Consider the following 25,986-nt stretch of genomic DNA (forward strand, 5'->3'; position numbering starts at 1 on the left):
TTTTCCACAATACTATAGATGGCAGGAATCATCTGATTCTTTTTTTTTTTTTTAAAGAAACCTGTAGATCAGTTCTTAAAGTAGTTTTTGCTAGATTAGCTATCAGGAACTTACTAGAAATGCAAGTTCTTCAGTAGTCCCCAACTCTTCTGAACCAGAAATCTGAATTTTGAGGTCAGACAGATGACTCAGCAGGCAGACACTTGCCAACAAGCCGTGTCCCGTCTCTGAGACCCACATGGTGGCGAGACTGGCAGAAATATTTAAATAAACACACATACAAATGTTTAAAAAGTTAGAAATCTGGGTTGTTCTCAAGTCTTCCAGTTCCAAGTCATCATCTGAGGAGGGTTGGTCCCTCGTTCCTTCCCAGTTTAGCTGACTCTCAGAACTGTGGTGCTGCCAGAACCTGGACAAGCTGTTAACAAACTCAGTCACAAGCATCTCTCAGAAGAGACAATGGTTTTTGTCCATGATTCCTTTGGTTACTTCATGAGAACAGTCTCTGCTAGTGAGGTGATCTTCAAGAGGCCTCAGGATCTGTGCTTCTGTGCAATCAGTGGCTACAGCTCAGCAATATGCTGTGTCCTATCACCAAAATTCTTCCCAATCTGAGTTATTTGACCTCATTGTAAACCCTCTCTAAAAATATGTACGTTACCTCGCAAATACAGTGTGCCTTCGTGAAACTGAAATAAACACAAGGGGCACGTCCGTTCAAATGACACTGTCAGGATTTTGAAGCAAAGGGGGTGCTTCATGTATATATACACACACATTCCCAGCCTAATTCAGACTTCACAGAGTTCTGCTTGTTTGTTTTAAAAGCATATGCCCATAAGGAAAATGAAAAAAGAAGAGACAAATGCCAAAAACGGAGAGATGGGTACTTAAAACTGGCCCATAAAAGCTACCCAACAAGCCGGGTGGTGGTGGCGCACGCCTTTAATCCCAGCACTCGGGAGGCAGAGGCAGGCGGATCTCTGTGAGTTCGAGGCCAGCCTGGTCTACAATAGCTAGTTCCAGGACAGGAACCAAAAGCTACGGAGAAACCCTGTCTCAAAAAATCAAAAGAAAAAAAAAAGCTACCCAACAATTAAAGGAAATGACATTTAAAAAGGAAAAGAAAACACTCTGTTTCCCCAAGACAGAGCTCATAAAAGCCTGTAGTTAGCATTATTTGCAATCACGCTCATTCTCTCACAACTATGTCAACCAACTTCTTTTTTTTTAATTTTTATTTATTTATTATGTATACAATATTCTTTCTGTGTGTATGCCTGCAGGCCAGAAGAGGGCACCAGACCTCATTACAGATGGTTGTGAGCCATCATGTGGTTGCTGAGAATTAAACTCAGGGCCTTTGGAAGAGCAGGCAATGCTCTTACCCTCTGAGCCATCTCTCCAGCCCTGTCAACCAACTTCTAAACTTCTAGTGTTAATAACACTTTTCCTCCAAAAAACGTTATCTCTGTGTACTTTTTTTCAGAAGTTACTGCATGATGCACTCCTTCCAATGAGATAAGCCAAGATGGAGGACTGAAGAAATTTTGAGAACAAACAAGAAAGATACTGCTTAGAATTCATGTCTCAGAATAAAATGGATTAAATACTAATACAGGGCTTGAAAAATAAGATTTTAAAAGTACATCATGGGCACCATATACTACCAAATAAAATCCCCAGCCCCAGGAATGGGTTACATCTTTTTGACCAGTGGGGTCTCATAATATTAAACTATTGCCACTATTACTGGTTACTCTCCAGACTGCTGAAGACATCACATACTTATGTCGTCAAGCATAGGAAAACCAAGTGGATGCTTACCCAGAAGACTCACCCTTACTGGCTACTCTTCATAGTGCTGGAAGGTACTGCACATACTATGGAGGGAGAAAAGCAATCATCAATATCACCTTACTACTAACCTGTGAGTTACAATAACTAAACTGCCTGCAAGGATGGCGATTGATGCAATAGTGGTACAAGTGTCATAGAAGAAACCAAACACTTTTTTAAAAATGGATTTAAGGTCCACTCTGTTAAATGGAACTCATACATGGCACCATCAATGAGCCAAAGCAAAGCCAGAGAGATTATGGGCCTCAGGAGAAAACCTACCACCAACACTCTGCTACATCAGTGGCTCTTCACCTGTCAACCATGACCCCATGCAAATCTCTATCTCCAAAAATACTTGCATTACAATTTATAATAGTAGCAAAATTACAGTTACGAAGCAGCAATGAAAATAATTTAATGGTTGGGGCAGTCACCATAATATGAAGAAATGTATTAAAGGGTCACAGCATTAGGAAGGTTGAGAACCACTGTGCTAAATGAACACAGCAATAGGGTTCCAAATAACATATTGGTGTGCCCATAGATCTGTGCATTCTTCAACACTCATCACAGAAGTTACTTCTTGCTGTAGATGGTGTTTAACACAGAACCCCACCACTGGTCAACATGCAGAAAATAAGACTGCAGAATGCTACACTGTAAATGGAATGTCTCTATCACACTTCTTGGCTTAAGGCTCGAGGACCTATGCATAGGAAGGAGCAAGAGCGAGAGGTGATGAATGGCTTCTAGGAAACGATATTTTCTAGACCCAACAGGGAAGGTGCACGTTTGAACTCACCGAGACTGACAACATGCACATAACGTGCACAAGCTCAAACCAGACAAAACCCCAGCACGGAAGTGGGGAAGAGGACACTGAGGCCAAGCCCTCACCAAGATGCTATTCATAATTGATAGGTTTGGGGAAAAGGAAGTCAGTTAACACTAGATATATCAACTGCACTCCATGGCAGGCTCCATGCTCAGAAGTAGCCATACAACACAAACCGGACTCCATGTTTTTTGTTATTTTTTTTTTAAGATTTATTTCTTTATTATGTACACAGTGGTCTGACTGCATGTATCTCTTCAGGCCAGAAGAGGGCACCAGATCTCATTACAGATGGTTAGGATCTACCATGTGGTTGTTGGGTATTGAACTCAGGACCTCTGGAAGAATAGCCAGTGCTCTTAACCACTGAGCCATCTCTCTAGTCTCCGGACTCCATGTTTTTTATTGTTGTTGGCTTTTAGTTTGGTTTGTTTATTTTAAGAGAGGGGAATGAACGAGAAGTTGGGTGGGTGGGGAAGTAGGGAAAGATCTGGAAGTACTTTGGAGAGGGAAAAAAATGGTTAAAAATATTTATGAAATTCTCAAAGAACAATAAAATCATTATTTTAAAGAAGAAAGGGGGGCAAAAGACATGTCACTGGCTTATCTGGAAAGAAAGAATACATTCTAAAAAGACACTTGTACTTCCCTCTTTGTACATCAGACTATTGGAAGAATGGACCTTTAAGAAATTAATATTTCTCCAGAAATATTCTGCTGTGACGATAAATAGCTGGAGGCATAGGGGCAGCCAGAGGAAGAACTTGTCTCCAGGAAAAAAACTTTACAACTTATCAGGTGACCTTGCAGGACAGACTTGGCGCTAAACAAGGGTGGGCAGGGGAGCAAACCTTGGCCACTGCTTAGTTGTGCATCCTCTGCTTTGTGTTTAAATACACTCCTGTGTTAGCACCCCAAAGATAGACTTGAGGAAGGGTTCGTTGTGGTACATTTCTTTAATTTCCCCAGTTACTCAGGACTTTCTCAAGTCCAAGAGCAGCCTGGGCAACACTAGGAGATGCTAACGGAAAAATAACAAAAATGGATGTCCAACAACTTGCAGCAAAGTAGACCCAATCACCTCAAGTACTTCTTGAGGCCTTTCTTATATTGGCCAGAGTGAAACCAGGAAGCCACCACATATCAGTGACATTGAACCCAACAGTTTGCCCGTTTCAACAAGGTCATCAGATACCTAGACAGTCATCGAGAAAGAGGTCAAATATTTAAGAAATATTTGACTTGGTATGGTAATTTATCCTCCCAACTCACTGATATGATGAGCAGGTAACTCTCCTACATCCTCTCTCCAGGCCCTATGGGAAGGATGTTTAAATGCTGCAGCTAGTAGGAATGAGATCACTACAACACTATGGAAGCAGGATGAGCCACCCCAAAGATGATCACTCTTTGGCTTTGTTCTCCATAGCAAGGGAATGCTGATGGAATTTTAACCTGGCCTATAGCTTCAACCCCACAGAAAGCATATGATAGATCAGTAAGGGCTGCTTTTGTTGGACAATTATGTCATACAGTTTTACAATCACCTCTGTGAAGCATTATGAATTTATTACTAATACTAAGGGAATTAACACAAATGAGCTTTAAAGGAAGCCCCAAACCCAGCATCATACAGTACAAGTGACATTTGATAAAGAAGAGAAATGGGATTACGTCACTCTTATGGTATGTAAAGCCTTGGCCACACACTTGAGAGTTTGCTTGCGTTTGGATCGACCAGTATTCTCCAGATTGTGCTGATCTATCCCACAATCACCTCTCCTTCACCTACCTCCAGCTGGAAGTGTCAGGGAAGCCACCATCCCTACCCCTTTCCCTATAACAATGGGTGGAATAGTGACAGCGAAAAGATAAACTTATCCAAAACTCCCTTCACCCCAGTGCCCAAGCTAAAAGGACCTGAGCACTAGCGTTGAGATGGGCTACGGGAATCCTAGTCGTCATCTTCTAAGTCCCGCTGGTTTGCCGAATCAAAATTCCTTGCCCCAACCATCTGTCCTCAATTCACTGGGACCTTATCAATTCATTAAGTAAACGGACAGGCTTGGTCACACACACAGTACTGAGAGCATCCTATTTAGATTACTGGTTCAAGAATTCCAAGTTACATTAGAGGTAATTATTCAAACTTAAGACACGTGTATACCTGGGGTGCACTGTACAGAACAGCAAGATAGAGCTATCAGGAAAGTGCAGGAATTTTAATTGCATAACAAATGAAGACGCAGCATGTACTTTGCTCTTGGATCCTATAATGTAGTTGAAAGACAAAAATTAACATAAATGTCAGCTATTAAATACTTTATTTAGGAATGTTTGTCAAGCAGGACAGTAGAATAATTTCATAATTCACACTTTTTCTGATTCACAAAGCTTGGGGAAAATGCTCCAGTACAATAGGCATCAACTCTTGAATACCCAAAGCAGTTTGTCTTCCCTCATTATTCTGGGTAAGAGATGAGTGTAGATCAACTTAGCTTTACTGCATAAATTATTCCCCTAAACTAATTTGCAACATACAATTGTATCTGTAAAAAGCTTACACAACCCCTCGTAAATAGAATATGAATAAAAATATGAAAAAAGCACACATTTTAAAACCGAGCATGAAAACTGAAAATGTTGGCTCTAGCCACCAACCTTTTCCTTCAAATGTTCAGCATGGGCTGGACCATGAGCTGCGGGGAGGAGGAAAACAGCCGGAGCTGAGTCTTCAGCCCAAGAATTCACTGAAGTTACTGGGCCTCGGAATTCAAGTGTTCAGTTGAAATTTCTACCAAGTCAGTGAGAACAGGAGGAGAGTTCTCCAGGAGTTGAGCCATGATGATTTATGTCCCCTTTTCCACATCTCTCCACATATTTCAGTCTGACACAGAAGGGAGGAGTAGCTTATTTTAAAGAGCAAACATACACTCAAGGGTAAGCCTATTGGTAACCTAGTTTTCAATGCTGTTTTTGGATTTTGCTCACATAGCCCACGCTAGTCTCAAGCTCACTATGTAGCTAATAACAACCTTGATCTTCTATTCCCCCTACCCCATGTATGAGTGTCCCCATATCCAGGCGAGCGTCCCCCTATCCAGGCGAGTGTCCCCCTATCCAGGCGAGTGTCCCCATATCCAGGCGAGCGTCCCCCTATCCAGGCGAGTGTCCCCATATCCAGGCGAGTGTCCCCATATCCAGGCGAGTGTCCCCATATCCAGGCGAGTGTCCCCATATCCAGGCGAGTGTCCCCATATCCAGGCGAGTGTCCCCATATCCAGGCGAGTGTCCCCATATCCAGGCGAGTGTCCCCATATCCAGGCGAGCGTCCCCATATCCAGGCGAGTGTCCCCCTATCCAGGCGAGTGTCCCCATATCCAGGCGAGCGTCCCCATATCCAGGCGAGTGTCCCCATATCCAGGCGAGCGTCCCCATATCCAGGCGAGCGTCCCCATATCCAGGCAAGTGTCCCCCTATCCAGGCAAGTGTCCCCCTATCCAGGCGAGTGTCCCCATATCCAGGCGAGTGTCCCCATATCCAGGCGAGTGTCCCCATATCCAGGCGAGTGTCCCCATATCCAGGCGAGTGTCCCCATATCCAGGCGAGTGTCCCCCTATCCAGGCGAGTGTCCCCATATCCAGGCGAGCGTCCCCCTATCCAGGCGAGTGTCCCCATATCCAGGTGAATGTCACCATAATCGGCTTCTTCCTCATTGCTTTCCTCTTGTTTATACGACAAACCAGCTTCACCGAAGACTTCAGAACACGGTGTGTCCAGCCAAGGGAACTGAGGCCTGTACAGGTATAGGTGGCCAAAGACACACGGGACAGAGCATAAGGAAGCTGCCCACTCTGTATGCACAAAGGCACACGGGACAGAGCATAAGGAAGCTGCCCACTCTGTATGCACAAAGCCTCCTACCATGGGCACCACGTGGGAGACATCCTGCATGTCACATTACCTAACATGCCTAGAAATGCTGCTACTTAACAGTCCTCCAACTGCGCCACCTTGCATTTAGCAGGCTGTTCCTTCAGTAGTACTAACTGCACTCACATCAGATGTTCTCCTAAACCAGAGGCTGTGGATGTAACCAATGGGTAGAGCACTAACTTAGTAGGCAGGCCCAAAGCCCAAGGTTTAAGCCCCAGGACGGAAAAAACAGAATGCTAATAAACTAAGTAAAGAAAGTATGTCAGGGATAAAGGACTCCATATTTAGTACACAGCTTTTGATTTATTCTGTATTATTTAGTACTATTATTTAGCACTATTATTCTGAATTTATTAGTACATCTTATTCATATTTTTATTTGACTATATATATAATCAAAAATCCATTTAGACAATGTTCCACTTGAAAACAGCAATTAGATAACTCCTGGATTCCTGGATTTGGTTCTGTTCTAGTCTGAAGCACTAAGGATTGAACCTGGGATCTTGCTTCTACTGGGCAAGTGCTTTACCACACACCCAGACCTTGAACTATGTAACCTAGCATGTCCTTAAACGTGTTATGTCCTTGCCTCAGCTGACCAAGTATCTGAGATTATGAGAACCTTGGTAAAAAACATTACTTTTTAAAATAAAATATTAAAAATATTTAGAAGATGGTAAATAAAAAAAATCAACATGAACCTAGTATATAAAAATAGTTCTTTATTGCCCACAAGAGTTCAAGGCAGAAGGAATGCTATCTCTATTGCATTCAGCTGTATGTCTTCATCTCTACTCTCCAGCAAAAATTGGTCTCTAATAAAACCAATGCTTCCCAAGCCGAGGAAGAAGCTCACATTGTGATATCCTGCCTCAAAATGCACCATACAACATAAAAGGTGAGCCTTAGCAAGGCTTCTCAGTACTGTGCTGGTCTGAATGTGATGTCCTTAGGGGTTCATGTCTGAACACTCAGTTCCTTATTGGTGGCACTGTTAGGGGAAGTTATGGAACCTGTAGGGAATGCAGTCTTGCTGGAGAAAGTAAGTCACTCGGGGGTAAGCTTTGAGATTTTACAGCCTGGCTCCACTTCCTGTTCCCCCTCTGCTTCCTGTGTATGGATGAAATGTGACCAGCTAGCTTCCTGCTCCGACCACCATGCTTTCCCTGACTGCTGCCAGCCTTCCCTGCCATGAAGGACTCCATCTCTCTGGAACCATAAGCATCAAGAGACCCGTTCTCTGAGAAGTTGCTTTTGGTCATGATGTTTTACCACAGCAACAAAAAGTAAATAATAAAAACTTGATCTCAATCTTCTGCAAATACTCTTATTTAGCAATAGCACAACATTGGTGTCTTAAACCCAGCAGATACAATTAAACTGTATCACAACAGAATCTCCTATTTTTAAGGCAAAGATACATAGATTAATACTGATGCATTACAAGACGTTTATGTACTAAAATTTCTATGGCCTCTAAAAATAGAGAATTCATACCTTTTAGACTACAACTGGTCACACATTGTTCTTTTGAAACATGTTCATATAAAGATAGAACCATTTTAGTATCAAATGTCACCCATATAGATATGATTGCCTAATTAATAAAAAAATGTGCACGTGACCCCAATCAACAGCCATCACAACAGAATCACCTCTGATTAGATGGTGAGTTGTAATCCTCCATCCACAACCAGAACGTGTCCTGTGATGTATGGGGACTCTAGGAGAAACACAACCGCATGAGCCACGTCAAGAGCGTCTCCAAACCTCCCAAGAAGGATGTTTTTCTTGAAATGTTCTTCTTTCAAGTGTTTTGTCATATCTGTGTGAATAAATCCTGAAAGAGAAATGTCAATTCAGTTGAGAGTGTGGACACTAAGGAAGGCTGTCCATCTTTTATAAAGAGAATTTGACATTACTAATAAACATTGTTTAGGAAATGCAGAATATTGTTAGCAATTAATTAAGTGTACAGTTTTATTCACTTTAACTCGGCGAACAGTTACTGAACACAAAAAAAAATGCCTAACTCCCAAGTCCATGACTCAAGTCTTGGCAAACATGAAGATAACACTGTGGAATGTAACAGGCAGATACAAACACGAGTGAAATACAGCAACCATAATCTATGGGAGAGGGAGTAACTGCTACATACCCAGTTGTAATGCAATACAGTCTGGTGACTCCCCTTATAATGCTATAAATAAAATGCTACAAAAATGACTTCCACATAGGTGGGGGAGAAAGTGAGAAACAGTGTTGAGAGACGGTGTCACAAAGATGGTCCTATGAACTGATTTTGCAATCCTAATAAGAATTAATCCATTCCATTTACTAAACCAAGGTAATTGATGACAGGATAGCCTGGGATCCCAAAGTCCATATAAGAAAAAAGTCTTATGGTCATATCTAATCCTGATTTAAAAAATGTATGCAAAAGATGAAATTTTTAACTCAATATTGCTATATATGCAATGGAGTATGCAGAGACCAAGTTCTGCAGAGTAAAATATTATATATTCAGTGATTCACAATGGTTGTATGTATGAATATATACACACACACCAGGATCAACTACAGGTTTAAGACAGTGGTTCTCAGACGAGCAAGGCATGTACTCACTCCTAAGTGGATATTAGATAAGCAAAGGATAACCAGCCTACAGTCCACAAACCCAGAGAAACTAGGTAACAAGGAAAACCCTAAGAGAAACATACATGGATTCCCCTGGGAAGGGGAAATAGACAAGATCCCCTGAGAAAATTGGGAGCGTGGAAGTGGGGGAAAAGGGAGGACAAAAAGGGAGGAGAAAGGGAAAAAGGGAGGGGGGATGAGGCTTAAGGGAATGGGATGGTCTAGATGGGGGAAGGACAGAGAGGGAGAGCAAGGAAAGAGATATCTTGATTGAGGGAGCCATTATGGGGTTAGGAAGAAACCTAACACTAGAAAAAAGTCCCAGGAATCCACAAGGATGACCCCAGCTAGGACCCTAAGCAATAGTGGAGAGGGTGCCTGACCTTGCCCTGTAGTCAGATTGATGAATATCTTAAATGTCATCATAGAACCTTCATCCAGCAACTTATGGAAACAGATGCAGAGACCCACAGCAGAGCACCAGGCTGAGCTTCCAAAGTGCAGTTGAAGAGAGGAAGAAGTGAGAATAGGAGCAAAGGGGTCAAGACCATGATAGGGACATCCACTGAAACAGCTTACCTGAGCTAATGGGAGCTCACCAACTCTTGCCTGACAGTGGCGGAACCAGCAGAGGACCAAACCAGGCCCTCTGAATGTGGGTGACAGTTGTATGGCGGGGGCAGACCGTGGGGCCACTGGCAGCAGAACCAGGATTTATTCCCACTGCTGGTTCTGGCTTTGGAACCCATTCTCTTTGGAGGTACACCTTGCTCAACCTAGAAATAATGGGGAGGTCCTTGGTCCTTACTCAAAGCAATGTGTAAACTTTGGAGACTTTCCATGGGAAGACTTACCCTCTCTAATGAGTGGATGGGAGTGGAATGGGCGGTGAGGTGGAGGGAGCAGAAGGAGTGGAGGGAGTGGGAACTTGGATTGGTATGTAAAATGAGAAAAAAAACTTTTTTAAAATAAATAATTATTTTTAAAAAGACAGTGGTTCTCAATCTTTGGGTAGTGACCCCTTTGGAGGTTAAATGACATTTTTGTAGGGGTTGCATATCAGATACTCTGTATATCAGATTTTTACATTACAATTCATAATAGTAGCAAAATTACAGTTATGAAGCAGCAATGGAGTAATTTTATGGTTGGGGTCCCCACAGCAAGAGGAACTGTATTAAAGGGTGGCAGCATCAGGAAGATTAAGAAGCACTGCCTTAAGAGATTCCTACAAGATATACATAGATCACTAATAAAATGTTAACACATAGTATTTTGTTCACTAATACTAGAAAAAAATTGAGACATGGTCTCACCAGGTAGATCAGGCTAGCCTAAAACTCACATAAATCCACTGGCCCCTGCCATTTTTTGAGTGCTAGGACTGAAGGTGTATGCCACCATGCCCAACTTCAATCACTAGGTTTAGAAAGAAAGAAAGAAAGAAAGAAAGAAAGAAAGAAAGAAAGAAAGAAAGAAAGAAAGAAAGAAAGAAAGAGGGAGGGAGGGAGGGAGGGAGGGAGGGAGGGAAGGAAGGAAGGAAGGAAGGAAGGAAGGAAGGAAGGAAGGAAGGAAGGAAGGAAGGAAGGAAGGAAGAAAAAAGAAAGAAAAAGCAAATACTAATCTTCATGAGAGCACCAGGTAAAAGTTCAGGGTGACAAAAGTGTACGAACTGCCAGACGAGCCATAGGAAGTGAAAATTCACCGTACACTCACACACACTCACACACACAAAAGTTTTCAAATTGACTTACGTTAAAGCTAAATAAATTAGATTATAAATCAACTTTAATATACTATCATTTACAAGTGATATGTTGATAACTGAGCTAAATACTGGAATCTTCTGCTAGTTTATTGTGTAATACTAGATGATTAAGTTTACTTTGAGTTTTCACTCATGAAAACTTAAATGTTTTCTTTAAAGTCCTGTGAGAAACAATTGTAGTTTTTTCTCTCTCTCATAAAATCTAAGACAGTGAGAGGCTACTCATGAAATCTGGAAACAAACTGAGAGGTATTTCAACAGGGAGCCAGCTGACAACATCTACAGCATAAAATAATGTTGGTACCAATGACATAAATGAAGATCCACATCTGTAATCTTAAAAGTAGGCTACACATGAATTGCATGTATAAACAAGGTGAAACATACATGCCAAAACGCTAACATTATCATCTGATCACCGCTGGACATCAAAGTGACGTTGTTACTAGAATTGTACACCCGATCATGATTTTCTTTGTACTTTTCCTTTTAAGCTGTCCACACAGATATATATAAAATCACTGCACCCAGATAGAACTATTGAAAAAATATGAACATTATGAGTTACAGATGGCCTATAATGAAGGCCAGAAATAACAATACGGATGCTGTATTACTTGTGTTTGCCTGAGACTATACCGTGAAACACAACCTCCTCTACAATGAAATCTCAGCGCATTTATTTGAGAACTCAGCGGCATTTCCTTTCATCCTCAAGCACAGCACGGGGAGGAAAGGATGAAGGGAGCGGCTGGCACAGACAGAGAGACAGCCTCTGCGGACTTCCAAATGACGAGCAAACGTGCTGTTTTAAGACAGGGTCTCACTGTGTAGCCCTGGCTGTCCTGGAACTCCTGTCATCGAGGCTCGTCTCAGACTCACAGAGACCCGCCTGCCTCTGCCTCCTGAGAGCTGGGAGTGGGCCACCACATGTGGCCCAAAGGTGGAACTTAGTTCTTCGGTATGGAGCCAGAATCCAGCAGAATCCAATTCTCTCAAGAACCTGAGAGTTACTGAGATCCAATGATGTGTTGGCCTGCTTCTTTTCAAGGGTGCCGCAGAGAAAATGAACCCTACAATCACCTCAGATTATAAAAATTGAGTGAAATAAAATCACTAATGTTAATGCTAAAAACTTCGTGTTACTATCCCTAACTAAGGCTCGGGGGACATTGCAGAAGAGGGGCGGGAAGACTGTAAGTCAGTGGACCAAGATGTCTGCTATGAAATAGGTTTTCCCTGCATATGACAGGGAGGCTGAACCCATGAAATCTCAACAATATTGTCACCTAAACAAGACCTACACAATGGCAGTGTCAGCTGACACGGCAGCATGGAAGGGAAATCTCATGAGGCCTGACCCCGAGATGAAGAGCTGCAGCCAATTAATGGCTGCTGACAAAAGGAGACTCAATTCCCTCGAAGGATGAGCCCCCAGTAGGCTAGCCGATCCCAGGCAGTCAGCCCGAAATACATGCACACAGAACGCACACTAAAAGGACGTAGCATCACACCAGTATCTGTTATTGTTACAAACAACTGAAGACGAGATCGTGAACACAAGAGGGGGATGGGAGAGAAGCAAGAGGAGCTGGAGTGGAGAGGGGAGTGCAAATGACAGAAATACTGATTCATGAATAATCTCAACATTTTTTTCTTTTTTCTTTCTTTCTTTATTTATTAAAGATTTCTGTCTCTTCCCCACCACCGCCTCCCATTTCCCTCCCCCTCCCCCAATCAAGTCCCCCTCCCTCGTCAGCCCAAAGAGCAATCAGGGTTCCCTGCCCTGTGGGAAGTCCAAGGACCACCCACCTCCATCCAGGTCTAGTAAGGTGAGCATCCAAACTGCCTAGGCTCCCACAAAGCCAGTACATGCAGTAGGATCAAAAACCCATTGCCATTGTTCTTGAGTTCTCTGTAGTCCTCGTATTTTTAAATTAAAAAAGGAAAATCTCTTTGGGTCGCAAAGAATTCATGATTCAATTGTCTTTTACTCTAAAGTTCTAACAAAATTGGCACAAAGTGTTTTATACTAACTTAGTAAATTCAGCAGAAAAATGATGCAGTTTAATCTAAAAAGCAAGCAAAAATAAGCCACGAGAAATTACAGTAGCCATGGTTTAGGGACACTCTTGTCAGTATAGGCTAGCAACTTTCAGGCCGACTCCCAGCTGGTTCTGGTGGGATTTCCTGTGGAGAGGACACCACTGGATTCAGGTTCACAAATCAAGGTTCTATCCCCTGCTCTGTGATGCTACACAGCTCTGAGAGAAGGAAGCTGTGCACGGACACAGGAGGAACAAACCAATCAAAGATGGCAGGTCCCCTGAGGGCTCCTCTGGCCGTGCATGGCTGGCTTTTGAATAAGCAGTCATCATGACTAGAAGGTAAAAAACTGAGAAAAAAAAGCCCTCATTTCTTACATAATTTCTTACACACAAATAGGTGTGTGGTCATTTGAAACATAAAGGGGGTCTCCTCCACAGTTCCTGCTTGGAAAATAAGGGTATCAGTTGTCAGGAGGACTGTCCACAGCCTCTCTGCAGACCTATGGACACATACCAGGAGCGAAACATCTCAGAGAGAGCTGTTGGCCATCGCTGAACTGCAATAAAGTCTAAACGTAACAAGGGTGTGAAGGAAAGGGAAGGGCTTGTGAGATGGCTCAGTGCATAAAGCCACTTGCTGCAAAAGTCTGATGACCTGAGTTCAATCCCTGGATCCAAAGATGGAAAGAACAGACCCCTGATGCTGTCCTCTGCCGCCTCCAGGGCACATGTGGACTAAATAAGAAACGCTTTCTTTTGTTTGCTTAAGGGAGGGAAGAATTTGCCCCGACATACCAGTTTTTCCTCTTGGGTTGTGCGCAATGTGACAATGAACGATACTCCTAGGTACCCTTCTCTTCTCTCCACGGTGTCCTTTTAGTTAGTAGACTTTATCTTAGTGCACTTTAGGTGCACAGAACTATTACATAAAGGCTCCAGTGCTGACCACACTGCCCTCACCCTGTGCTCCCTTCATTTCCCTACTGTTAATAATCTTACCTTAGCATGGTTTATGGGCTACAACTAATGACACATTACTAGGAAAAATCTGCGGAATACAAGGGAGGGTCACCCTTCAGCTGTGGAATAGACGTTAGCAAATGCTACTGCCACGTCATCACCATGACAGTACCGAGCACAAAGGCTACTCTGACCCACCTACCTGCAGCTCTTCAGACTTCATATCATGCTCCAGGTCATCAGAAATGAAACAAGAAATGCTAGGCTAGTCTCTTACAATAAATCATTTGGACTGTACCAAATGTCAATGTTATCCTGTGCCAATGCTCTTGAACCATGTCTCCCATAGACATAAATTCACAGCCCAAACACTACCTACAGTTACTCTCAGATACGGACCCCATATATCACAGAGCTGAGAGGAGGTATCAGTGGCCCCTGAACATCCCATTCATTTATCATTATGTGGTCTTACTTTCCAGAGCCCCAAAAGACTGTCCCCATATCATTCATATTTGTAAAGGCTCTGAACTCCCCACCTTTGTCCCATGTGTTCACAGACTTAAATGGCTACAAAACCAGTAAACCACCAGCAGATGGCGCTGTCCAGCAGAGGGTGCTGCTGCAGTGCTTCACTGAGCACTGATCGCCCAGCTGGTGACAAAGCCGCTATCCCTCAGATCAAGAAACAGTGACTGAAGTGACGTGCATTCTAGCACAAAGACACAACACTTCACTACCGGACATACAATGACACACCCAGCATCCAGCAAGGGGGTGGGAGGGCTGTGTCTGGGGTCACACTCAGGGCCCAGTGCATGCTGGGCAAAAGCTCCAGCCACATCTCAAAGCCCACTTTTAAAATATGAACTGTTTAGAGTCTGGGATACTCTGGCTTCTAAAAGCAAGCATGTAGTTCTTGTCCAGTGAGAACTTATATTTTATAATCTCAGAAGAAAGTACATTTCATTGATTCATATTGAGTAGTAATTGACTATAGTCAATCTATCAAATAGTACATCTAATATAAATCATTGATTTCCAATTAACAAGATTCATCTATGATAACAACTTTACTTTATAAGCCAAGCAGTAAAGACCAAGGTGTAGAACAAGACCTTTAAAGAACAGTCAGATTCAGCACAGAGTGGCAGTCATTATTCGCCTTGTTCCCTGGTTTTCCTGCTACATTTGTTTTTCAACTGTTTTCCTATGGAACCTCCACTTGAAGTAAACGACATAAAAAGAAACAAACTAGAGGTCTGAGGGCTAGGAAGATGGCTCGGTGAAGAAAGAGGCTCCTTACTAGCATAAAGCCCTCAGTCTGGAACCCTGTATCCACATCACAGCCAGGCATGGCAACACGAAGGACCAGCACTGGGAAGACAAACAGATCACAGTCTCAGTAAGCTTAAACAGTGAGCTTCAGGTTCAGGGAGAGATTCTGTCTCAAAAAATATAGGGGAGAACTGATTGATTGGCCTCCACACGTGAGTGCATGGGTAAGTATACCATAAGTACACGTTTGTTAGCTCTGTTTAGAGATCTAGTGAAGATGCTGACATATCTTAATTGATGTGCGATGCTCTTCTGTATATGTGTTGCTTTTATTGGTTAATAAATAAAGCTGCTTTGACCTATGGCAGGGCATAATATAGCCAGGATGAAAGAGAGAGAGAAAGAGAGAGGGCATAGTCAGAGAGACACCATGGTAGCTGCTGAAGGAGAAAGATGCTCAGAACCTTTACCAGTAAGCCACAGCCTCATGGCAACACACAGATTAATAGAAATGGGTTAATTCAAGATGTAAGAGCTAGTTAGAAAAATGCCTGAGTCATTAGCCAAACAGTGTTGTAATTAATATAGTTTCAGTGTGATTATTCGGGTCTGGGCAGCTGGGAAATGAAAGAGAAGCCTGTGCTTATACTTAATATCAAAATTAAGTCAATAAATAATCTATAGAATTGATTAAATCTTATTTCAATCTAAGCTATGCACAAGCACACACATACACACACACACACACACACACATACACACATACACAATGTAATATTACAAAGGCTACCCTACTAAGTGGGCACATTTTAGCAATAGATTCTATCCCCAATATGAATTGCACTGGAAAAATAAGATCTTCTCTAAGACACTTCCATAACAGTCTTAAAATTTCTTCTTTGTATACAAGCTGGATTTCCACCATTCATCCCATTGCCTTGACAACTAATCCACAACAGACATTCTTCAGCATCTCCCCAGTGTGGTACACATCTATTCTACCTTCAGCACTGGACATTGCAGTGATTTGTTCATTTCTGTCTTTCCAGCTATACTCCGCATCCTGCAGCAGAAATATTCATTTTTGCTACTCCTGGACCTAGGACATCCCTGGCCCAGAGGAAGCCACCCAGGACATCCACTGCATGAGTCTGTGTGAATTGGAAAGGACGTTCCTCCCAGCCATTTACAGCACCAGAAAATAGAATTGACTCCTCATTACTCATACCACTACAGCCCCAGAGAGAGAGGGAGAAATCGTGGTGCTCCACACACGAATCACCACCTGTAATGGTAGTAGACAGCTAGCTCAGCCAGCACTGACAGTGGCAGCCTGCACAAAGCATACGGAGGCAGAGAGCCAGGCCTACATAGTAGCAATGCAGCTTTCCATGGATAGCTTTTGTTCAGGGCCCCTTCTCCTTCATAGACGACACATCCAAGCCGCAATAACTTTCTAAGTGCGCGTGGATTTGGACTGTCTGGACTTAGCTAGCCTGTGACTGAACAGTGAACTGGAATAAAAGTGTGCGAGGCAGAAAACAGGTTCACAGAACATCCTGAAAAACACCCGCTGGCTCAATATTAGTGCCAACTCTCAGGTCCAAGCTGGAGCCGTGAGGGAGTTAAAAGCGAAAGGTGGCGGAGGTCTACAGTAGTAAACCTCTTAAGTAATTAAAATTGTAAGACAAAGATGTTACACTATCTTAGCCGTGACACATAGATCTGAATTATGGCATATTTTTATTAGCAAATGACAAATAATGTATAAATAAACAAAAGGGGGATAATAAGTAAATAAAAACATAATAAGACACTGGAGAATCCGAGATCATTAAGAGGAGACTGTAGCAGAAGGATAAAAAGACATAAATATTATAATTCTAAAGGAAACCTTGGGGACATTATCTTTCAGCTCTCCATGAAACAGCCAGGTAGCTTTAGGTAGATTATGTTGAACCTCTGGTGACAATTTTCTAAATTGTCAGTGTGGCTAGAATAAGCCTGATGTGGTAGAGCAAGCCTACAGTCCCAGTACTAGAGAGTATAGTGAAGATCTTGTCTCAAAACACAAGATGCTCTTCCAAGGTTCTCTTACCATAACGTATTTCTTAGCTTGTGCAGAATTTAAAAGTAAAGAATCTTATGTAAAACATGAGGAAAATGTCTTTAGTCGCTAGCTTATTATCTCTTTCCACAGTGATTTTAGAGATACACTACCCAAATGTCAATTAATGACGACCAATTTGTTCATCAACCATGTTACGGTTATTGTAGTCTTCACTGACCTGGTGCAACCACATTTACTCTGACTTTCTTCCGTGCAACCTCTTTAGCAAGCGAGCGTGAAAACCCAATGAGCCCTCCTTTGGTGGCGCTGTACACGGACTGGCCCACATTGCCTTTGAAACCAATAACACTCCCTGCGAGAAGAGAGGAAATGAAGTGAGGGTAAACCAACTGCTCTGCACTTTGAAAATTCACACAATGCACAGTCCACAGACGGAAAGGGAAACCCACCTTCCTCCGTTCTTTGCTAAAATGAGTAACTCTGTCTGTCCTTCCACAAGTAACAGGTAAAGGGGTCAACCTGACCGTGACACACACGGCAAAGAGGAATGGAAAGAAAATGATGCCAAACCACCAGGGACAGGGAAGTGAGCTTACATGATCTGTTCTGTACGTGAAAGGGTGGAAGAGGTTAAATAGGGTGCTGGGTGGGCGGGCTGATGGCATGAATGAGGAAAGTGCCCTAGGCCAGGGCACTTGAACACCTGGCCCCAGCTGGTGCTGCTGTTTAGGGAGTTTAGGAGGTGTGTCATGGGGGGAGGGACGGGATTTAGGAGTATGTAGCTTCACCCTACTTTAATTCCCGCTCTACTTCATGCTTGTGGTTGAGATGTTATCACCTCTCTGCTTCCTGCTTCTGCCATCATGCCTGCCTCTTGCCTCCCCACCATGATGGACTTGTATCCCTCAGGGACCATAGGCCAAAATAAACTCTCTCTTTCGTGAGTATTCTGGGCCATGGTATTTATCATAGCAACAGAAAGGTAACAAGCCCAGGCAGAAATGAGTTAAAGCCGGACGATGTAAAATAAAGGCTGATTAATTTATGAGTCTATTGCAGATAAGAACAAGATCCACTTTCACCTCCAAGAATGAATCCAGTACATTAAACTACTGCCAATCAATACTGACTATACGAACTTCCTAACAGTGACGTTTTACAATTTTGTTTATATTTACCTTGTACTCGCTACTAAAGATTACTCAGTGACCTTGTCTAATAAATATGTAAAAATAATTTATAATTCAAATATCAATTTATGCAAATACATACAGTTTATGCAAAAAACAGAAGTAGGGAAGTAATTTTCTGCACCACTGGCCTGTGCTTACAATACAAAAATTAAACAGGAACCTAACACTAACACAAAATTGAAATTATTTTAGAAAAAGAGAATTCTCTACTTTTTTTTACACTCAAGAAACCCAAGGTTAAAATGTTTACTTGTATTGTACAGTCAACCATTGCCTGATGACAGTGGCCCCTTCCAGATGCCACTGCAGGGTGGTTTCACGGTGGTGAGAGCATCTCCGAGGACACCGAGGTGACCTGTGACTTCTTCTGCACTGTGGAGCACCTCCCACTGTTCTCAAGACACAAGCCTATGAATGCACAGACCCGCAAACAATGACAGGTATATGTGTCCCTAAGCATGAAGAGGAACAGTAAAATAGTAAAAGTTATCTACAGAACCATTGCCATCTCTCTGTGCTGCACCAACTGGGCTGTCGCGAACCCATCACCAAATGTGGTTCCTTCGTAGAGAGAGGAAGAAAACTAAGCAGCACAGGAAGAAAGAAAACCATCAGGTTAAGAAAAACAGAAAAAGTGTAAAGTTCCAGGCACGGCAGCAAGGTCTGACAAGGAGCTTTCATACCAGCACCTAGGCCACACTCCGGTTTCATCTGGTCCAAGTAATGACTTGTAAAATACCAAGTCTACAGGTTCAGCCCTTCCTGTGGTACTTTTCTATAGAATAACTATGTCCACTTCATCTTAGCAACATTCTAAGATTCTAAGGATTTAGGTTTCTGAAACTTATCTAAAATGTAGGTGTTTTAACAGATTTGCTCTGTGAGGTCCAAGCAGTCTTGGGCCAGTGTGGTTCTTAAGAACCCAGAATCTGAAGTGGCCATGTCAGAAGGCCACAGGTCACCCGTTCCTCCTAAGAGAGAGATCTAACGAGCACTGTGACCCTTGTGCAGCCATTTAAGGTATTGCTTCTCACTTAAAAATAAAAAGTAGACGATCTGCTGCAAGTCTTAAGTACTAAACCGAAATCAAATTCCATGTCATTCTGTACTTTCCGCTCTTCAGGCCTCAACCCACAACGCCTCTTCCTTGTGATTCCAGCAAGCTCAAAGGCCGAGCGCTAATGTTCCTTAAACCTTGACACCAGAGAGATCAGTGATCCATGCAATTGCTGTAGGTAATTATTATAATTATTATTTAGCCTCCATGTCTACAAGTTTTTTTTTAATTTTAAAAATTAGGTTGGATTTCTTTGCAACTTTTAAAAATAAAACTTCTACCTCCTCCTTCATCCAACCCTCCCAGTTGCCCCTCACAGTCTCTCAAATTAAAAGTCTTCTTCTCTTTATTATTATTGTTACATATATATAAATGCATAAAAATCCTGCTGTTTTTATGCTGTTTTCTAGTGTTGCTTATATGTAAGGGTATCAGGCCTGACCACTTGGCACTGGATAACCAATTAGGGGGTTCACCCTTAGGGAAGGCTACTTCTTCTGTTCTTATCAGCCCTTACTTTCCTGTAGTTCTTTCTTTAGGGGTAGGACAGGACCCCTTGAGTTTTCCCCCTTCTGTCTTAACAATGTCTACTGTGGTGCTTTGAAAGAAAATGGCCCCCAAAGGGGGTGCCACTATTAGGTGTGTACTTGTTAGAATAGGTATGGCCTTGATGGAGAAGTGTCACACTGTGGAGGTGGGCTTTGAGGTCTCATAGATGCTAAAGTCACACCCAATAAAACAAACCACTTCCTGTTGCCTATGAGCAAAGACATAAGAATTCTCAACACCTTCTCCAGTACCACGTCTGCCTACACACAGCCAGGCTCCATACCACAATATACTGAACCTCTAAAACTATATAAGCCGCTACCTCAATTAAGTGTTTTACTTATAAGAGTTGTCATGTGCATGGCGTCTCTTCACAGCAACATAATCCCTAACTAAGACATCTACTGATAGATCACTGTCCATGTCTTGTGTAGGCAGCCATATTGGTTTTTTTTTTTTTAGGTAGGATATTTTTTTTATTTTTTTTTTATTGAGAAAAATCTCCGCCTCCTCCCAGCCTCCCACTCCTCTCCTCCTCCCCCACTCCTCTTCCCCTCCCTCTCAAGTCTGAAGAGCAGTGAGGGTTCCCTGCCCTGTGGAAAGTCCAAAGTCCTCCCCCCTCCATCCTGGTCTAGGAAGGTGAACATCCAAACTGACTAGGCTCCCACAAAGCCAGAACATGGAGGAGGATCAAAACCCAGTATCATTGTCCTTGGCTTCTCATAGGCAGCCATATTGTTGAGGTAACACGTGTGTAGCATCCTGGTTTTTCTAGGAAACACAATCTCATAGTATATCATCTGGCCCTTGGGCTCTTACAATCATTATAGGTTTGACAAAAAAGAAAAAGAAAAGAAAGAAAATGGGATGGCTGATTTGTCTTGAAAATTGAAACTGCTGACAGAATTGGTACAGCATTCATATACAGCAAGACTTCTAAATGTGCACAGCTGTGGTCTCTCCCATGCCATACAGTCTTAGAACACTGAATCTAGACGTCATTTTTTAATACTTGGTAAGTTATCATTTAACGCCTAGCTGACTCCTGTGGAGAAGTACATCTGTGAGATTTGTCTCATTCATTCACCGGTTAAATACGTTTCCCATAGATACCAAAAGGATAAACTTCGCTGTTGATCAAGGAAATCAGTGGATTGAGTACTCTGATGTTTATATGCCATAATTAGAAACCCACAAAGGTAAGAACTCACCTACATTAACGATGGATCCACCCTGCTGAATCATCGTCTTCATGGCCGCCTTGCAAGTCAGCATGGAGCCCAAGAGGTTAGTGTGAAGCTGAGATATCATGTCTTCAGTTTTTGCTCTCACTAGGAGACTATCTCTACAAGAAGGAAACAGCAGAACGTGAACAAGTAGAACAAAACATTCACGTCTAGGTGCTGGAGAACTGGCTCAGAGTTAAAAGCTCCAACTGCTCTTTCAGTAGAGCTGAGTTCAGTTCCCAGCACCCACATCAGGAACTTCACAACCACCTGTAACTCCAGCCCCCGGGTATCCACAGGCAACTGCATCCATGTGCACGGTCCCAGACACATAACATTTTAAAATAGCAAAACAAGATCTTTTTAAAAATCAAGTTAAAACATAATTACCATCCTGATTTAAGATATAGTATAAGGGTGCTTTCTAGCTAAGTGTTCCCGTCGTACCTCCATCTCTGCCTCCTATACACAGATCAAGACAGGAGTCTGCAACCTTGCTGCCACCATGGCTTCACTCCATCAACATGACTCCAACCCTCTGAAACCATACCTCAGTGTAACACTCCATTGCCTTGGTCATGGTATTTTGTCACAGCGGTGGAAAAGTAACCAAGACATGACCCAGTAAGAAAAATCTTGTTTTAAAAAGACATAAGAAATTTACCTCAATGTTTGACCAACCTGTTAATGCCAGCTGCATTTACCAGGAAATTGACTGGACCCAAATGTTTCTCCATTTCTTCAAACGTATGCTGAACATCCTCCTCTTTAGCAACATCACAGCTAAATGCCAAGTGGTTTCCTATGAAAAAAGTTAAATCAGAATTGCCTGTAAATCTCCACTTGAATTTCTAACTTTTTGCATTGTGATTAGACTATGAGGTGAGCCCGTGTTGAGCCTAGAATTGAAGGCATGTCGTGGGTTCCTGTGCCCATGGACCACCTAAGGAAAGGGACATAGTCGGCAGAGGTGAAGAAGAAATAATGAGGTTTTATTTCTTCCTTCTTCTTGTGTTTGTTTTTACTCTGAGACAAGGTCTTACTGTACTGCCTCAGCAGGCCTTTGAATTCAGCCTGACAAACGCTGGGATTACAGTGGGCCCCTGAGATAAACTATCACAGAAAACTAACTGGAACTTTGGGGTTTCCTTGCCGAGCACAGCACTACCAGGCTGTCCACGGTGTGCGACTTGCTGGATCCACAAGTTGAAGGCTATCCTGGGTAAGTGAGACCTCAAATGCTTCAGAAGAAGCAAGCTTAGAATGTTTAAAAGTAAAAATAGTTGAGGTCAGCAAGTTCACTGGGTAAGGGTAGTTTCCAGTACGCCTGCTAAGTGAACTTACGGTGGAAAGAGAGAGCAGACTGTCCTCTGCCTTCCCCACGTGTGCCATAGCATAAACATACCCACCCACCTAAATAAAAGGCATGAAATTTTAAAACCTGCAATAAAATCTGGGCATGCCTGCAGTCCCAGCACTGAGAGAGGAGATTGCAGCTGTAAGTTTATGGCCAGCCTAGGCAGAAGAGGTGGCTCAGTAGAGCTCTGAGTTTGATCCCTATTACCATACACAAGCAATTATACTTCAAAGGAAAAGTATTTTCTATTTAACAGGTTACCATATTAACACACATGCCCCTTAGTTTATGATAGGGGTACACCCTCCTGGGTAGCCAAGACGCATGGAGGAGATCCCAAAGGAAGCACACGGAGTAACAGTTGTATAGAAAACAGGAAGGAGGGCTGACTGGGTGCTGAAGCTTGTGTTCACACCCAGGATGACCGGCTAGCACATGGTGCCCGCCTGTGTTCCCAGCACTGAGGAGGCAGAGGCCAGATCTGGATCCAAGGGAAGCCTAGACTGCATAGTGAGACCCAGTGTCAGAGGAAGCAGGGAAGGCTGGAGCAGGGTCAAAGTGTGCTTTGTACTAAAGATGTCACAATAAAGTAAGGTCATCTCAACAATGGAGCAACTGAGGCACAAGAATCCCAAGTTCAAAGCCAGTCTGAGTTACATTATCAAGACTGTTTCCATATAAGTACATAAATATAGCAGGCACTGGCTACACCTTCAGACCTGTAATACCCAATGCTTTCCTGATAGGGACATGTATTTTTCTCCATTCTACTAACACCACTGTCTTCCATGTTGTCTTCTCACAATCATCGAGACTTAAACTCGCAACCAAATGGCTATTAATAATCGAGGGGGAGGGGGCTGGAATTGGAATGCATTTAAAAGGATCTGACGAAACAAATTAATAACTTATTAAAGTGTTTGGTTAACTTGGGAAAGCAACCCTGATCGACGGGCTGCTACTCAGGTTTCTCTTTGAAATACTGTTGTGTGAAGAGCTCTCTGGAAAATGCAATCTAGCCGTCTCTACCCGGCAGCCTGACCTCCCTGACTTCACCAAGGACGGTTCTCTCCTACCAGAGGTCAGAGCAAGGCGGCTGTCAAATGTCCATACTGGCCATGGGGAGATAGCTGCTTCTCAGGGGTCCTCGCGATCTGCCTGGGGTGAGCGAGAGCCCCACTGAGGACTTGGTCATGGGTCACGAGCGATCTTGGGCGCAGACTGATCTACAGGGCCAGTGACCGGGAGCGCATGGACTCAGTCAGGCTCGACGGCTGGCATGCGGCAGCGCGGAGGGGGCACTTCTTCAGGTACCTACCGCCGAGCTCGCCGGCGGCGGCTTTGGCCACTTCCAGGTTTCTGGCGACGATCGCCAGACGGTAGCCCTTCTGTGCCATTAGCTGGGCTACTGCCCTGCCGATCCCCCTGGAGCCTCCGAAAACCGCACAAACTTTGTCCATCTCGGACCCCGGACAGACACAGTTCCGTGAGGAAAAGGAGTAAACACTCCCTTCTGACAGCAACCCTAGCCACAGAATAAGGCGCGAAGAGTTAGACGTCAGTGCGCACAGACTCGTCGGTGTTGCATTGCATGCTGGGTTTTGTAGTCCTCGCTTAAGAGTCCCGCGACTGTGCCTGTGAGCTTTGCAACCTGCCTCTTCCCAGGCTGGGATAGTTAGTTGGCACTATGGTTCAGGGGCCAAAGGTCATTTGCTCAGAGATAATAGGGTTGCCAAAACCGTGGACTTTCCACTCTGTAGTTAGCAGCCACATTATGATCTTCTGGGTATGGACCTGTCCTGAGTCACCCACGTTTTTGCTGCAGACAAAACCTATTGGAGAAATATGAAGTCATCCCCCAAGTTATTACAGAAGTTAGCCCTGCACTGTAACATTATTATTATGAGGGTGGACGTCCTGTGGAAGAACACGAGCGGGATGTGGTGCTATAGGCCTGTACTCCCAACACTCAGAAGGTTGAGGCAGGGGGCTCACTGAGAGTTCAAGGCCAGTCTGGTCTACAAAGCGAAAACCTGTCTCAAAGAAAGAAAATAAAAAAGAAAGAACACCGTGTAGAGGGGTTCCTTAAATGTGTGTGCTCTTGTTTGTGAGACAGAACTTGCTATGTTACCTAGGCTGGGCTAGCACTCACTGTATAACCTTCAGCCTCCAGTGTGCTGGAAGTACAGGCATGGACCACAACACCCTTTAACTGAATGATCTAAACAGTATGAAGATTAGAGAGCAAGCATAGATCATTATTGACAATATTGGGTTTCTGTACAACTAAATAAGATGTTCTTAGTGCTTTCAGATCTCTGTGAGTACGAGGCCAGCCTGGTCTACAAGAGTTCCAGGACAGGCTCCAAAGATACAGAGAAACCCTATCTTGAAAAAACAAAAAACAAAACAAAAAGGCAGCAGGTGGTGGTGGTACACCCAGCACTTTTGAAAGCAGAGGCAGGTAGATCTCTGTGAGTTTGAGTCCAACCTGATCTTCAAAGCAAGTTACAGGGCAACCAGAACTACACAGAGAAACCCTATCTTGATAACTAAAAACAAACAAACAAAAAACACAGTTGGGTACAGCATAACACACCTTTAATCCTAGCATTAGGGAGGCTGAGTCAAGTGAATCTCAAGTTCAAGGCCAGCTTGGTGTAGAGAGGGAGTTCTGTGACAGCCAGGACACTGGGAAGCCCTATTTCAACCCCCCCCCACACACACACCTCCAAAATAAATAAATAAATAAAGTAATCATTTGTTAACATTCTAGTGTAAAAGGAAACTATTAGGAATTTTCCTAACATGAGCTCTCTGCCAACTCAAAAATCACAATCAAGCCAAATCACAACAAGCCAAATTAAAAAATATATAGGTTTAATGGGATTCTTAATGGGATTCCTGTGCTCTCGGGTGGCACCAAGGGGGAACCGGGAAGCTGCAACCACGACCAGAGGATAGAGGTGGGAGGGGACCATTTGGGAACTTCCTTGGGTAAGAGTTTAGATAGATTGGGGAGTGGTCAAGATTTTGGCTGGCTTGACACTCCTCGGGGAGGAGTCAAGGCTTGGTGAGCACGGGACTTGGCCTCCAAAGATGGAGGCCAGAGACCTGGACTTGGGACTTACAGAAACGTTTCTTGACAGAGTATTAGTTAATTAGATTCAGAAAATATAAGCTACAATCCTGTGGTTAAAAAAAAATACACAACCTGGGGCAACAG

General features: G+C 43.3%; 1 protein-coding gene across 4 annotated transcripts in view; it reads right to left on the minus strand.

The window, feature by feature from the left end:
• The window catches only part of Cbr4 (carbonyl reductase 4), a 65,930-nt gene extending 41,638 nt beyond the window's left edge, over positions 1-24,292 (minus strand). For 2 of the 4 annotated variants that reach the window (XM_075986853.1, XM_075986852.1), the window contains exons 1-5: positions 24,079-24,284; positions 22,085-22,205; positions 21,389-21,522; positions 17,596-17,730; positions 8,272-8,456 (exon numbers count right to left, since the gene is read on the minus strand). In XM_075986853.1, coding sequence (XP_075842968.1) covers positions 8,278-8,456; positions 17,596-17,730; positions 21,389-21,522; positions 22,085-22,205; positions 24,079-24,220 — 711 coding nt within the window. In that variant the 5' untranslated portion in view covers positions 24,221-24,284 and the 3' untranslated portion in view covers positions 8,272-8,277. Of the gene's footprint in view, positions 1-4,984; positions 8,457-17,595; positions 17,731-21,388; positions 21,523-22,084; positions 22,206-24,078 lie in introns of those variants that run through there. The other 2 variants (XM_075986851.1, XM_075986854.1) reach the window with 2 other exon arrangements.
• Positions 24,293-25,986: the final 1,694 nt, after the last annotated feature.

This window comes from Microtus pennsylvanicus, chromosome 9 (genome assembly GCF_037038515.1).
Source record: "Microtus pennsylvanicus isolate mMicPen1 chromosome 9, mMicPen1.hap1, whole genome shotgun sequence".
NCBI classification, from domain to species: Eukaryota; Metazoa; Chordata; class Mammalia; order Rodentia; family Cricetidae; genus Microtus; species Microtus pennsylvanicus.